The 13709-nt window shown below is 37.4% G+C and overlaps 2 protein-coding genes across 2 annotated transcripts in view; one reads left to right on the top strand and one right to left on the bottom strand.

The window, feature by feature from the left end:
• Window positions 1-13709, top strand: part of LOC111147172 (general transcription factor IIF subunit 2) — a 157343-nt gene that overhangs the window by 71077 nt on the left and 72557 nt on the right. The gene's annotated exons all lie outside the window — the stretch shown is intronic.
• LOC111147009 (potassium channel tetramerization domain containing 4) lies at window positions 823-11489 on the bottom strand. The gene is made up of 2 exons (XM_022502853.1): window positions 11272-11489; window positions 823-2576 (listed from the first exon to the last, which is right to left on the bottom strand). Exon 2 carries the CDS (start codon window positions 2389-2391, stop codon window positions 1612-1614), a length of 780 nt encoding a protein of 259 aa, XP_022358561.1. The 5' UTR covers window positions 2392-2576; window positions 11272-11489; the 3' UTR covers window positions 823-1611.

The raw sequence follows: 13709 nt of genomic DNA, 5'->3' as shown, positions 1-13709 counted from the left end.
CGATGTGGGGCTCGATCCCAGGACCCTGGGATCATGACCTGAGCTGAAGGCAGAGGCTTTAACCCGCCGAGCCACCCAGGCGCCCTATGGAATTTTTTTTTTAAGTGGATTTTTTAAGGGACTTTCTGGTATAATTTTAAAATTTTTCCTTTAGTATGTGCGGCCAACTTTTCCATTCCCTTTGATTTATTAAGTGAGAGAGTTCTGAGGACGAATATTAGCTTTGCTGCTAATTTACTGTAAGTTTTTAATGTGTAAGCAAACTTTTGGCATATATGCTAATTTATATAACTCACGATTTTCAGCAATCTTTTGTGGAAATTTATTAAAATTAAGATTTAGTTACCTGTTTTAATGGTCAAATTTTAAAGGAGCAAATTTAAGATATAATTTATTCGTAGAAGCTAAAGAAAATAAGAGGCATAGAAATTATTTAGCTGCTCTTTTGGAGGGAAAAATGCATTCACATTTAGAGCTAAGTTTCTGCATTATTTCATTGAGAAGCCATATATAAAACTTAATTAAAATCATAACTTCCCATTTAGCATATAATTAAAGAAACTAACACAACTGAGTGAATTTGAGATTTAGCATCAAAATATGTATTGGAAAGAATAAAGTTCTTTTGTAAGAATAATGTTTAATGATGCACATTTAATATTTTTGAGCTTTAAAAATGAATAGATTCAAAGGATGTTCTGAAAATGAACTCCTTTATTATTTTGATACCACATAAACTGTTAAGGCTAAGTTATCCATGCTCTGTTGGAGCTCAGCCTGCAAAGAAATGAATTTGCTGATTTTTGTCACTTGCAAGACCAGCCAGGGTTACTGTAGCCTGTCAGTTGATTACATCAATGCATAATACTGTGTGAAATCATCAAGTGGTACTCTCTGTTTTGAAAGAGACACATTTAACTTTTTATTGTAATTATTAATACAAGCAAAGAAGCTAATAGTGCTTTTATATTTTTATTGGCATCACGCAGTTTTTTAGGAATGTTCAGCAATATGTCAATTCAGCTATAATTATAGCATGAAATACAGGAACTACAAATAAGCTTTTGGTGCCTGCCGTTAAAATTAAATCAGTAACTTTAATACCTTCTTACAGTTACATTTGGTTTCGCTGTAGCTCTGTGTTAGTACATCTGCACATCTCCTTTGCTCTCAGTAGTTAATTTTTACCAGTTCAGTTTCTTTGTAGTTTTGCAGAAAGGATTTTAAATCTTACAGCCCTTTAACATATTTTTATTACCATTTACTTAAATGATAGATAATGTACATGCTTGTTCATTGTGCAAGTACCCAAGACATTCTCATTAAAAGCTTCAGAAGTAAACAAATAGCAAAAGCATTCAGTCTTTATTTACAATATATAGAACATCACTGTTTTCATTTTAAGTATAAGAGTCTGATCAGCAGGAACACCCTTGAGAAGGGCATCTTTAGCGATAAAATTTACATACCGTTAGCTCACAGTAATTGATTAGCAGCAGGGCTCTGAGTACAGAGCTGGCCCGGCACACGTTATTTGGGATGCCTTTGATGCCGTGGTTTTCCGAAGCTTGCTGGCTGCATGCTTGTTGCCTTTGTTCATGACACAGGTAATTACTTGATAAAATGAAGTGCATCGCTGTGAACAATTGACCCTTTGGAACAATCCAGGCTGGTCAGCAGTCTAAAGCCACACTTTAAGGCCATCATTATAGCCTCAAACTTGAGAGTTTCCAGGGTACAGACAAAGGTGTTGTCTTCCTTTAGTACAAGTCGAGTGCCATTTTCAGACTTTATGAAGTATTTGAATTGAATGATATTTGATGATATTGAAAACTCCTCTGGAAATCCATCCAGCCTGCTTTTGGACACCAGAACAATGCGAGATTTGATTTTTGATATGAAATCAGGAGCATTACAGAAAATTCTCAGTCCTTGTGAGCGATCATGGTTATCTGTTATTTCCAAGAAAGTAGTCTCTCTGGGTGTTAGCTGTTCTTTTTCCCACCTGGATTTCACTTCCTCCGCCAGTCCCTTGAGCTGAAAGAATTCTGCTTCTTGTGCAAGAAGTTGATTTTCTCGAAACCCTTCAGGCAGTAGAAGTTCTCCATTTCGTAGGAAGTTTAGGACATGTCTGAAGAGGAGTCCATCCCTGTCTATGAAATAGTGACCATCAGCATCAAACGGGCAGAGTATTTTTCCATTTACTATACCTTCAAGGAAAGTGTCTGGGTACTTGGTCAGTGTTTGTTTTTGAGTAATGTATAAATATCCACCAACGTTGAGGGTCATCAGTGTGGACTTGCAGTTCTGTCCTTGATCAGCATCTTCCAGGCTGTTGTGTTTGCCTTCATACTCCTTTTCTTTTTCTCTTCTGTTTATTTTACGCTCCATTTTTGAAAATTCTATTTCAGCCTGGTCTTCTTGGCTCTGAGATTTTTAAAAAAGAAACACTACCACACAAGCACGCCTTTATTCAGCCTCAGCCTGGTGATGGAATGGAAATGCTGGCAGCATCGCCTGCGCTGTCAGCTCGGTTTTGCAGTAGGTGGCGTATCAGCTATGTGTGCGGGAGCTTTCTGGAGTAAGACAAGGGAAAAAAAAGATAATTTGCATTTAACTGTGTCGGGGAAGGAATTTGTTGTTTAAGGATTTTCATGTATATTCTTTGAAATAATAAAAGTTACTCAAGATAAATTGAATGTCCTCTTAGCAGTTAAGCAATTACAAAATGTTTAATTTTCCAGCTAAGTTTGAGTATGTTTCCATTTCTAAGTGTTTTTTAAGTTATGGCTCAATCAGGCAAGCTTAATATTGAATAGTATTGTTAACTTCTGGAGAATAATGTGTTATTGAATTAGTATCATCTTTCAAAGTAAATCATAAATAGGAAACCTAAAGAGAAAGGGAGTAGATGTATAAAATATTTTTTCCTAGAAAAAGTCACACATTTCACAGTGTGTAGTAATTTTAGAGACCCAAATGAGAATATTAAACCTGTTATTTGTGATACTGCACATGAATTTAATTGGATTTGCATGTGATTCTGATTTGGGGATTTTTAGTATGTGAGAAGAAATTTTCTTAAAACCGTTTAACAAAAGGTTCTTTCTTTCTTTCTTCCTTTCTTTCTTTTTTTCCTTTTCTTTATTTCAAGGAAAAACATCAAATATACAGGCTTTGCAGTAATCATTTACATTTCTTTTTGGTTAAGATTTCCTGTGGAAAATTCATAAGCTTCTTTTGCCCTAAAGCTTCTCCAGTGCTGAACAAAGACTTGGGCTGCAATAGAAAATACTATAACTGTGTATGTGAGTATGCGCACGTGCGTGTGTGTTTCAGAAGATAAAAGATTCAGAATACCTGCTATAAAATAGTGTCATGGTAAATTTCACTGAGGGGTTTGTTTTTTTTTTTTTAATTGTTGCTGGTTTTTCTCCCCCCACCGTGTTCACCAAAGGCAAGAGAAAGGGCTAGAGACAGCTTTTTTTTTTTTTTTTTTTTTTTTAAACTTGGGAATGGAACAGCTTTCAGTCTGATGTTTTTCCCTGTTTCTTTCTTTTTTTCCCTTCCCTTCTAGCTTGCCTTCAAAAGCATTTTAGAGATCTGAGCTTTCATTTCTAGAGTTTAAAGGCCCAGTGGTAAGAAATGTGAACATTTTCCCCTATACCCTATTATTTGACTGGTCTATCTGCTAAATTATTCTGAGAAACTACATTATTCTCAGAATTAAATCAGATTTAATATTAAATTGACTTCTGTTATGTTAAAGGTATTTTTAAATTATTCAACTGTATGCTGGTGGAAATCCTGGATTAGAGTCTTCTAAAAATGCTTACCTTGTATTTTCTCTAAATAATGTTAGATTTTCTTCGGATATAAAAAATTATATCCTTAATTATAGCAGGTAACATATTGATCTTTGAAATTATCAAAAGTCCATTGAAATTAAACTAGAAATCTAATGCATAAACATTTTTAGAGCTGAGTTTTTACTTAGAAAACATAAAATTCAACCTCCTCATTTTACCAAAAATAAAATTACATTCTAGAGAGTTTTTATTTAGTGTTTTATCTAGAACATTACAGTTTGCTAATGATAAGCCAGCACTTGAACTAAACCTTCCTCTCAGTCCTGCATCTTTTAAGAAAAGTCTACTCTTATATTGTTTCTTTTTTTAAGATTTTATTTATTTGTCAGAGAGAGAGAGAGAACACAAGCAGGGGGAACAGCAGGCAGAGCGAGAAGCAAGCTCCCCACTGAGCAAGGAGCCAGACGTGGGACTTGATCCCAGGACTTTGGGATCATGAACTGAGTCAAAGGCAGACATTTAACTGACTGAACCACGCAGGCATCCTGTATTCTAACAGTTTCATATGTGTGCTGACTTTGTTGTTTTGGAATCAAATCTTTTTCTATGGATTTGTTTTTTTTGTTTTTTTTTTTAAGATTTTATTTATTTGACAGAGAGAAATCACAAATAGGCAGAGAGGCAGGCACGGGGGGTTGGGGGGGGGGCGGAGGAAGCAGATTCCCTGCGGAGCAGAGAGCCAGACGCGGGGTTTGATCCCAGGACCCTGGGATCCTGACCTGAGCCGAAGGCAGAGGCTTTAACCCACTGAGCCACCCGGGTGCTCCTGGATTTGGTTTTTTAAGAAATACTGAATATATTTTTTCAGTACAACTTTGGAAATGTGTGGAGTTCATATGTTTATAGTCCCTGTACCATGTTATAAGCAGAATCAACAAAGGCATAATCATTTCATTGATAGGTCTAGTCCTCTTTAAATGAATTTTATGAACATCAGAATCAATAGAACATAACTGTAGTGTAGTGATGGAACCCAGGTTTTGTGTGTTTAAATCAAATGATGTAGTAGAATACCATGTAATACAGGCCTCCTTCCTTACATCCTGTTTGGCCCATTTGTAGAAGCCATCGTGGGGAAATAAAGCTAGTGCTGCCAGAAGATAGGCTTTCCCAGGATGGGATGGTGAGGCAGGGCTGCTGCAGTCTGGACTGCCGCCTCTGCAGTCATCACTCCAGGGCTGCCTTCCACTTGCTAACTCACTTTCGGTTCCTGCTGCCTGGTTTTGAAGACTATTGATGTGTGTTCCGGGTTTCTGCTGGCTTGCCTTGACAGACTCTGAACCACACCAGCGTGTGCCCCTGACCCTGATTGCTTTTTTTTTTTCCCACTCTAGACTTCACTCTGGTGTTCTTGGCTTCTGCACACCTGACGTGTATGAGTTGTTTGCCACCCGCATGGCCAGGCAACAAGAGTGTAATGGAGGCTTTGTCTTAGTGCCTGACTAGAAGTTAGTTGATAGGAATCCATAGCACTTTTTTGTGTGTGTCCTGCTGCCCCCAACTTGCAGTCTTGAAGAAAAGTGGCTCCCGGTAGTCCTCACTTTACCCCCATTACTACACGTTATCCCCTTTAAAGTAACATGATCTCATTTTACAGAAGTTACAGGGGCTTGTTGATCACTGACTGCTGCCTGTTGGGGTACACCTGCCCCTTACGGGAAAGCCAGGTTGTTTTCTTTTTCCTGTTCTGTTCTAAAATTGTATTTGCCTGCTTGGGTGGGTGGAAGGTGGGGAAAGCTCGTCCTGGATATTGTCTATCAGGTCCCCATGGCCCTAAGACTATAAAAATCGTGCTTTAGTACCTGTGCCAAGGAAAACGTGGTGTGATTATGTGTCTCCATGTTGCTGTAGATAGAAACTGCAGTTAATCAGTTCAGCAGTTTCAGCAAAAGGCTTAACCCACACGTTAAAGATTAGCTCACTTAGATCCACTTGACCACTAGACTTGAGGATTTTGTCTCCTTTGCAGGCAGAAGGTTTTTTGTTTTTTTGTTTTTTTTTTAAAGTTAGGGAGGCCCTGTTTTCTACTCAGTACCCTAGACCTTTGTTAGAGTTAGAGCACCTCTATCTTAAGCATCTGGAATCACACATATAAAAGAGCCCTTTAGCCAGCTCTGAGGATTTAAACAGTAGCATTGTTACATTCTTGGTATAAGTTTATCTGTTAATTAGGCCCAGTGCCTAATCAAATTCTAGCAAAACCTTCCACTAATATAATGATGCTAATCCTCCACTACCTGTATTAGGCAGAACTTATTCCAGGCCAGTGGGAGGAGTTTCCATCTTATCTACCACCTCCTGATGGAAGAGGTCATTGTCATTGCCGTGGTTGACACAGGATGTCGTCATAATATATGCTTGCTCCATTTATATGCCATGGAAGGAAGTAGAACATTACCAAGAAGGTATCTCTCTTAGTTGGAAGATAAAAGACCTGATAATTGCTCCCAGGCTCAACATATCACTCTTCTATGAAATTCAGACACTCCTTTTCAAGGAAAAGGGTTGGTCTTAGGAGCCGCCTTTAAAATAAGAACATTATGGTTAAACAGCTGCCTTCAGCTCAGGTTATGATCTCAGAATCCTGGGATGGAGCCCCATGTTGGGCTCCCTGCTCAACCGGAAGTCTGCTTCTCTCTCTCCCACATCCCCTGTTTGTGCTCTCTCACTCACACTCTCTCAAATAAACGAATAAAATCTTTAAAAAAATAAAATAAGAACATTGTGCGCACCTGGGTGGCTCAGTCGGTTAAGCATCTGCCTTTGGCTCAAGTCATAATCCCAGGGTGCTGGGATCGAGCCCCATGTCTGCTCCTTGCTCAGCAGGGAGTCTGCTTCTCCCTCTCCCTCTGCCTCCTGCCCCCGCTGCCCCACTCATGTTCTCCACCCACCCTTCTCAATCTTTCTAAATAAAATCTTTTAAAAAAAATAAAATAAGGGGCACCTAGATGGCTCAGTTGGGTTCCCTGCTCAGCGGGAAGCCTGCTTCTCCCTCTCCCCTTGCTTGTATTCCCTCTCTCACTGTCTCTCTCTCTCAAATAAATAATATCTTCAAAAAAATTAAATAAATAAAATAAGAACATTGTGCTTTTGTCTCCATCTATACTAGATCTTTTCGGTTGATTTCACCTCCATGTGTTCTGCCTGCCTTTCAAAAAGATTAGTTCTTATTACCGTAGAAAGAAAGTAAAAGCAACTGTAGCTAGTGCGGATGCTGTCAATTTTTTCTTAAATCTGGCACTCTGTCTCTACCCTGGACTTTGCCACATTTTTTCAAGCTTATTGATCTGAGTCTTTCTTTCTAACTTGAATTTGATGCCCTCCTGCCTGACTCCATGATGATAGCTTTATCTCTTCATGTTCCCAAATTTGGCTAACCCTTGGCCATCTTACTTTTATGTCCTGTGATTCCTCTTTGCTTTGAACTGTGGCTTTCACAAGCTAAGTGTCACTTTTTGAATGTGTGGCTCACCTCTTTTTCATAGCCTCTTGTTAATAGCATTTAATATGAGAAACATTCCTTTCGATACTCAGCTCTGGCTATTTTACTTTAGCCTCTGTGTGAAAAAATAAAAATTCATTGAAAATATAAATAAGAATGAATTACAGTGTAATGTATTAACATTTTAAGAATCAAAGATTTTTCCATGTTAATCTAATTCCATTTGAATGCCGAAAGTTTAGTTCAGTTTTGAAATACAAAATCATCTGCATTAGCTATTGTCTGGTACTGGGATTGTACTAACACTAGTGCTGCCTCACCTGCCTTATGAGCTGATTGGCCACAGGGTCTAACCAGCTGTGTGGAATGCATGAATCCTCCTAGGACTCATTGGATATAACTTCTGATAGGAACGTGATGTGGATGGGTGATTCTTGTCAGATGAGTATCTTTGAGAATGTTTTGTGGTGTTGAGCTGAGTCTTCAGAGAAGCCCAGGAATCTTTGCAAACCTTTAAGCCTCATATGAGGAGTACAGAAAAGAATAAAGCACTATGGATTAAAAGGAGCACAAATTAAAAAGACAGATTAAATGAGAACTTCAAGCAAAATTCCATCCCACATTTCTTTGCTTTTCATTAATTACAGAGATGACTTTGAAAACAACTTACAAATCATATTAATTCCTATTTTAAATATAGTTGGGAAGATGAGTGTTTCAAGGAAAGCAGTGTTTTATAATTGTGTAAGCAGAAGTCATTTAGGTTTTTTAAATGAATTTTCTCTTTTTTGAAGTGTAGCCTCTGCATTATTATTCACTGGAAAATTCTATTGTAACCAGATGAACAAAGCACTTTAATGGCCATCAAATGAACACTGAAATTATGTTTTTGTATAGAACTCATTTTTATAGTGCTCTTTAGCCAAGTGGAATTTTGCCTTCTCTTTGGGAAGAAGATACTTGTAAAATGTTCATAACCACTGTCTACAGTCTCAAAATGAGGGACATGACTTTGAAAACTTGTAAAGGTAATATTTTATGAAATCAATGACCAGGGGTAGCTGGGTGGGTCAGTAGACTAAGCACTCAACTTGATATTGGCTCAGGTCATGATCTCAAATAGTTGTGAGATAGAGCTCCATGTTGGGCTTCCTGATCAGTGGGAAGTCTGCTGAAGATTCTTTCCCTGTCTCTCCCTACCCTTTCCCCTGACTTGTGTACACTTTTTCTCTCAAATAAATAAACAAATCTGTTAAAAAAAAAAAGAAGAAGAAGAAAAGAAAGAAATCCATGACCTAAAAATTTAGTCTCTGTTCCTAAATGCTGTCCCCTACCTAACTCAGCATTCCTTCTGTTATCCTCTTTTCTTTAGATCTTCTTGTGTCTTTATTGATGAGATGGTGTGGAGGGGCCTGAACAGCAGGACAGGATATGATAGTTCATATGAGCAAATGCAGTTTCTTAGAGAGTACAGAGATTGGAAATTAGGGATGGAGAACTCTTCCATGTTCCACATCTAACATTTCTGTTTTTCCTTTTTTTTTTTTTTTTTTTAAAGATTCTATTTATTTGTTTGAGAGAGAGACAGTGAGAGACAGCATGAGTGAGGAGAAGGTCAGAGGGAGACGCAGGCTCCCCAAGAAGCAGGGAGCCTGATGCAGGACTTGATCCCAGGACTCCAGGATCATGACCTGAGCTGAAGGCAGTCACTTAACCAACTGAGCCACTCAGGTGCCTGCACATCTAACATTTCTAAAATCTTACATCTTAAAATCATGGCAGTGGTTTGTTTTAGTGCATATAAAATAATGTATATTATAGTTGGTGCTTTCTTAGTGTTGATAAATATTTGAGCAGTTCTGTGAGCTCTATTACTTTCATACCACCAGAAAATAAAATTAATAGAGATGCAGGGAGAGGAAGAAAGGGGGCCTGGAGGTGAGGAACAATATTAGGGCAGCAGTTTTAAACTCTGGCTACTGCATATTAGAATTATCTACTGGCATAAAAATACCACCAGCTCTTGCCCTCCTCACAAGTCAGTTAGAATAGAAATCTCTGACTTGGGGCCCAGTAGTTTCTAAAAAGCTCCCCAGGTGATTCTGATGATCAAGCAGAGTTGAAGAACCACCATATTAAGGAAATCAATGAGTTCAGGAAAGGAAACTTATATCAGAGTTCTTAATGGTGGGGACATAATTTCTACCCTTTAGTTGTGAGGATACTTAACAATTAAAGTATCTTGAAATTCATAAAGAACTAAACTAGTATATGGCATCACTGCTATTACCAATTAAACATAGTGAATAGAACAGGAGTTACTGAAGCTGAAAGTAATGAAACTTGAATCCTATTAGTTGACTTAAAAATATGTGCCATTGGGTTGTCTATAAAGTATTTCATTCATATAATTAATCAACTATATATTGCAGTCTTTCTAAGTGTAAGGGTCTCTTTTTCTTTCTTGGTATCACTCATCTTAACCAGCTCAGTGTTTGGTACTATTTAATAGTAATAGAGCATTATAACGAAAGTCTGTTCTCTTGGATACTTAATCTTTCCTGGAAGGATTTGTTTTTCTCTTCCCTTTAATCACTTTTGCTGTTGTTTTTAAATTATCCCTAATTTCAAGTGCAGCAGCCAAAGCTGGACTGCACCCTTTGTTGACGGTCTAACTAAAATAAAATATTAATGGTATTAGGATTTTCCTGACCTTTTCATTATTACAGCACAGCATTACTTCATGTTTTTTATAAAGCTGTATTTTATTTCTGGGTTTTATCCAGCTTCTTATTCTTGAAAGCAACTTTGAGATTAGGGATTATGTCTGTTTATACATCAAAATGTCATGCCCACCTCTGTATTCAAGAGGTTTTTATATTGGCTAATTATATATGTGATGGTAACAATCATAAAGGAGACTGTGATCTGAGTTATAGGAGGAGCAATAAATAACTTGTGGACTTGCTTTGTGAACATTAAAACAAAAATGTTTGTTCTTAAGAAGCTCATTCACTGAATTATTTCCTTGATCCGAAGTCTGTTATGGCTTCTGTGGACTATAGAACAGTCCAGATTCCTTTGTCTTTAAGGCTTCCATCCTTTTTTCTAAGATTTATGTATGTATTATTTGAGAGAGAGAAGGAGGGCATGAGTGGGGGGGCAGGGAGGGGTAGGGCAGGCAGACTTCCCCCTGAGCACAGAACCTGAGGCGACTCAATCTCATGACCCTGAGATCATAACCTGAGCCCAAGTCGAGAATGGGATAGGCTTAACCGACTGAGCCACCCGGGTGCCCTAAGGCGTCTTTGATTTTGTACTTAAACTAACCAGTTCTTTGGGTTTTGTTTTGTTTTTTTCCCTACTCCTAGGCAACTACTCTTGTCATTCACAGATACTTTTTGATCAGCATTACGATGTCCCTTGTATAAGAATGTACCTACAGCCTTCTTTAGTCCATAGAGGAACTGTTGAAGAGTAGTACTATGAGTGAGGAGGTTAAACTCTTTTCTAAAGCTTAGGTCTAGTCCTCAAAATATGGTTTCAGTATTTGGTTAGAATTGGGAATTTCCAGTGTATTAGGCATATTTATAATTCGAATATTAAATGAAAACATTACATAAATAACTTCGGGGAATATTTATATGATTGCTCATTTGTTACTTTTGAGATAAATAATCAAGTCCTAACTCTGTAGGTTTACTGAAATCTGAACATGAACATTTATTCCTAAAATTTTTGAAGGTTAAACATAGATCAGAACACCAGTTGACAAATTTGAATAGAATAAGGATCACCTTAATTAAATAGATGGCAAGTTTGCCTCACTGGCTTGTTAATATGCCAAGTCGTTTATATTGATAGGCCTTACTTACTCTGTGAACCACGGGCAAAAAACTTCCATGAAAAGATTTTAAGTGAAGAGATTAGAAACTAGTAGGAATATTTAAAGTGGTTTACCTTTTAAATCACCTGCTCTGTGGAAATATTTTTTCTTCAGTCCTTTTCCAGATGATAGACACAGATGTGATCTAAATAGAATCAGGAGAGTCGCTTCAAAAGTTGTAAGGAACAGTCCCAAATATTGTTCCTAGCCCACTTATCTGTGTTTTGACTGGAGTTGGAAGTGTTCTTAAAGGCCTCCACATTGAACTGGATCCAGAGTGGCTTTGTGGAAATGAATGCCTATAACTTCCTGATGCCTAACATCTTCCTAACATATCTGCCTGTCATTAACTACATGCCAATGCTAATAAACATCTTCCAAGCTTGTTCATTACTTTAACTTGTTTCAGCCAGGCATGCCCTTAACTTGTAAAAAGAGCCTGTCCGTTATTTTTCTCTTTCTTCAACATAGTCTATCTCAGTTGAGATAAAGAGCAGGAAGATCCAGCTTAGAGCAGAAGTTTCTCAGCATTTTGTTGTTATTGTTGTTCCCAGAAAGTTTCTAATTTCTCCTCAAAGAAAGTTTAATTACATCTAAGTCTTTTAGAAAATCTAAGTCCAACCAAAGTAAACACTCATGAAATGATAAAACATCTCCAGTTGGAAGAGAAGGCCAGTTTTCTGTTTGTTTATTTGTTTGTCTTGTTTTGGTTTTTTTGTGGGTTTTTTTTGTTTTGTTTTTTGTTTTGAGAAGTCCAGTTTTTTAAGTGAAAGAGATTTGGAACTAGATCTGAGTGAGATACCACAGTAACTTCATTACATAGATGCTGAAGCTGAGAGGTGGGAAGTAGCCTCACCAAAGTGACCTCACTGTTTAGTGACAGAATCAGAACTAGAAACTCTTAAGTTCTTTTTTTATAGTATGTGTTTTGTATACTTAACCTTTAAAATTTTCTCTCAATTTTTTTCTGAAAGTAGGTGGTAGGGTAGGGTAGATCAATAAAATACTATTACCAATAGTATGTGTTCATACTCGTTAAGATTCTTTTGGTTGCAAGTAACAGAAACCAGTAAGTAAATGGATCTAGCAAAAAAGGTGGGCATGGGGGGAGATAAAATTTAGAAATGATTCTGGACTATTTCCCAGAATCCAGTTCTGGTGTGGGTCCCTTAGTTTGAAATTCAGAAGGAGGCACAAACACACAGAGCGAAAGAGGGAGGAGACAAAAGTCATTGTTCACTCTGTTCCCACCACCTTCAGTGTCCTTCTGTTTCACCTGTGTGTCTAGCTTATAATCCTTAAAAAGTTCTTCTTTGTGCAGTGGAGTCCCACAGCCCATAGGGAAGGACCAATAGTCTATCAGGTAAATTCAAAAGTAGAGAATCATAAAATGATATTAATATGAATTCTTACTGCCTTAAACATTTTACCTTAAGAGTTCAAATGTACATATAGCCACCAATGTACATGTAGGATAAGGCCTTTGATTTCAGTATAATATGCTGGTTGAGCATCTCTTTTCTCTTTCTTGGGAAAATTCAACCCATAATCTAGATTTATTATTAATTTTTTATTTATTTATTATTAATTTTTGCTTCTTAGAAAGGAGCAAAAATTTAGACACTGAAACAACATGAATGCAGAATCCTTCTAGACTTTTATGTTTCTCTAATAATCTCCTATTATCTCTCCAGTGTTTTGACAGTAGTTTTTTTTTTTTAAGCAACTTACTTTTTATATTAAGTCTTGCCAAAGCACTAAACCTGGTTTTCACAGAAACATCTCCTTCCCCCATACTTACAATTAATGGGATTATATAATATATAATCAAATTGCATAATAACTAACAGTAAAACTAGCATAAACAAGTTCTAATATAGTTAGAGCAGAAGTGTGTGGGAGTACTAGAGATGAACCTAACTACCCACTATGGGCAAGCTATGGGCATCTGTCACTGTATTTAAAAGAGGGGACTTGAGAACATTGATAATCTAGAAGTGGGGTAAGTGGAGGTCTATTAAAAGTGATTCTGGTGGGGGCACCTGGGTGGCTCAGTGGGTTAAAGCCTCTGCCTTCGGCTCAGGTCATGATCCCAGGGTCCTAGGATTGAGCCCCACATCGGGCTCTCTGCTTATCAGGGAGCCTGCTTCCTCCTCTCTCTCTCTCTGCCTGCCTCTCTGCCTACTTGTGATCTCTGTCTGTCAAATAAATAAATAAATAAAATCTTTTTAAAAAAAAAAGTGATTCTGGTGTATTAACATGATTTATATACCTCCTACTAGACTAGCAGCTCTTAAAAATGTGATCTGGAGGGATTCCTGAGACCTTTTCAAGGAGCCTATAAAGTCAAAACTATTCATAATAATACCAAGCCTTTCTGCCTTTTTCAGTTCCGATTTTCTAAATATTTCTTAGTTTTAGTTCCTAATATGATAAATAGCAAAAGGTACAACCCACATAAAAGCTCTTCGGGGGCCCTCAATACTTTTTAAGAATCTGTGTCACAGAAGTC

Source organism: Enhydra lutris, unplaced genomic scaffold (genome assembly GCF_002288905.1).
Source record: "Enhydra lutris kenyoni isolate GAN:26980312 unplaced genomic scaffold, ASM228890v2 scaffoldscaffold15, whole genome shotgun sequence".
Lineage (NCBI taxonomy): Eukaryota > Metazoa > Chordata > Mammalia > Carnivora > Mustelidae > Enhydra > Enhydra lutris.
The sequence above is the reverse complement of the archived record's forward strand: the minus strand, read 5'-3'. Positions and strand labels throughout refer to the sequence as shown.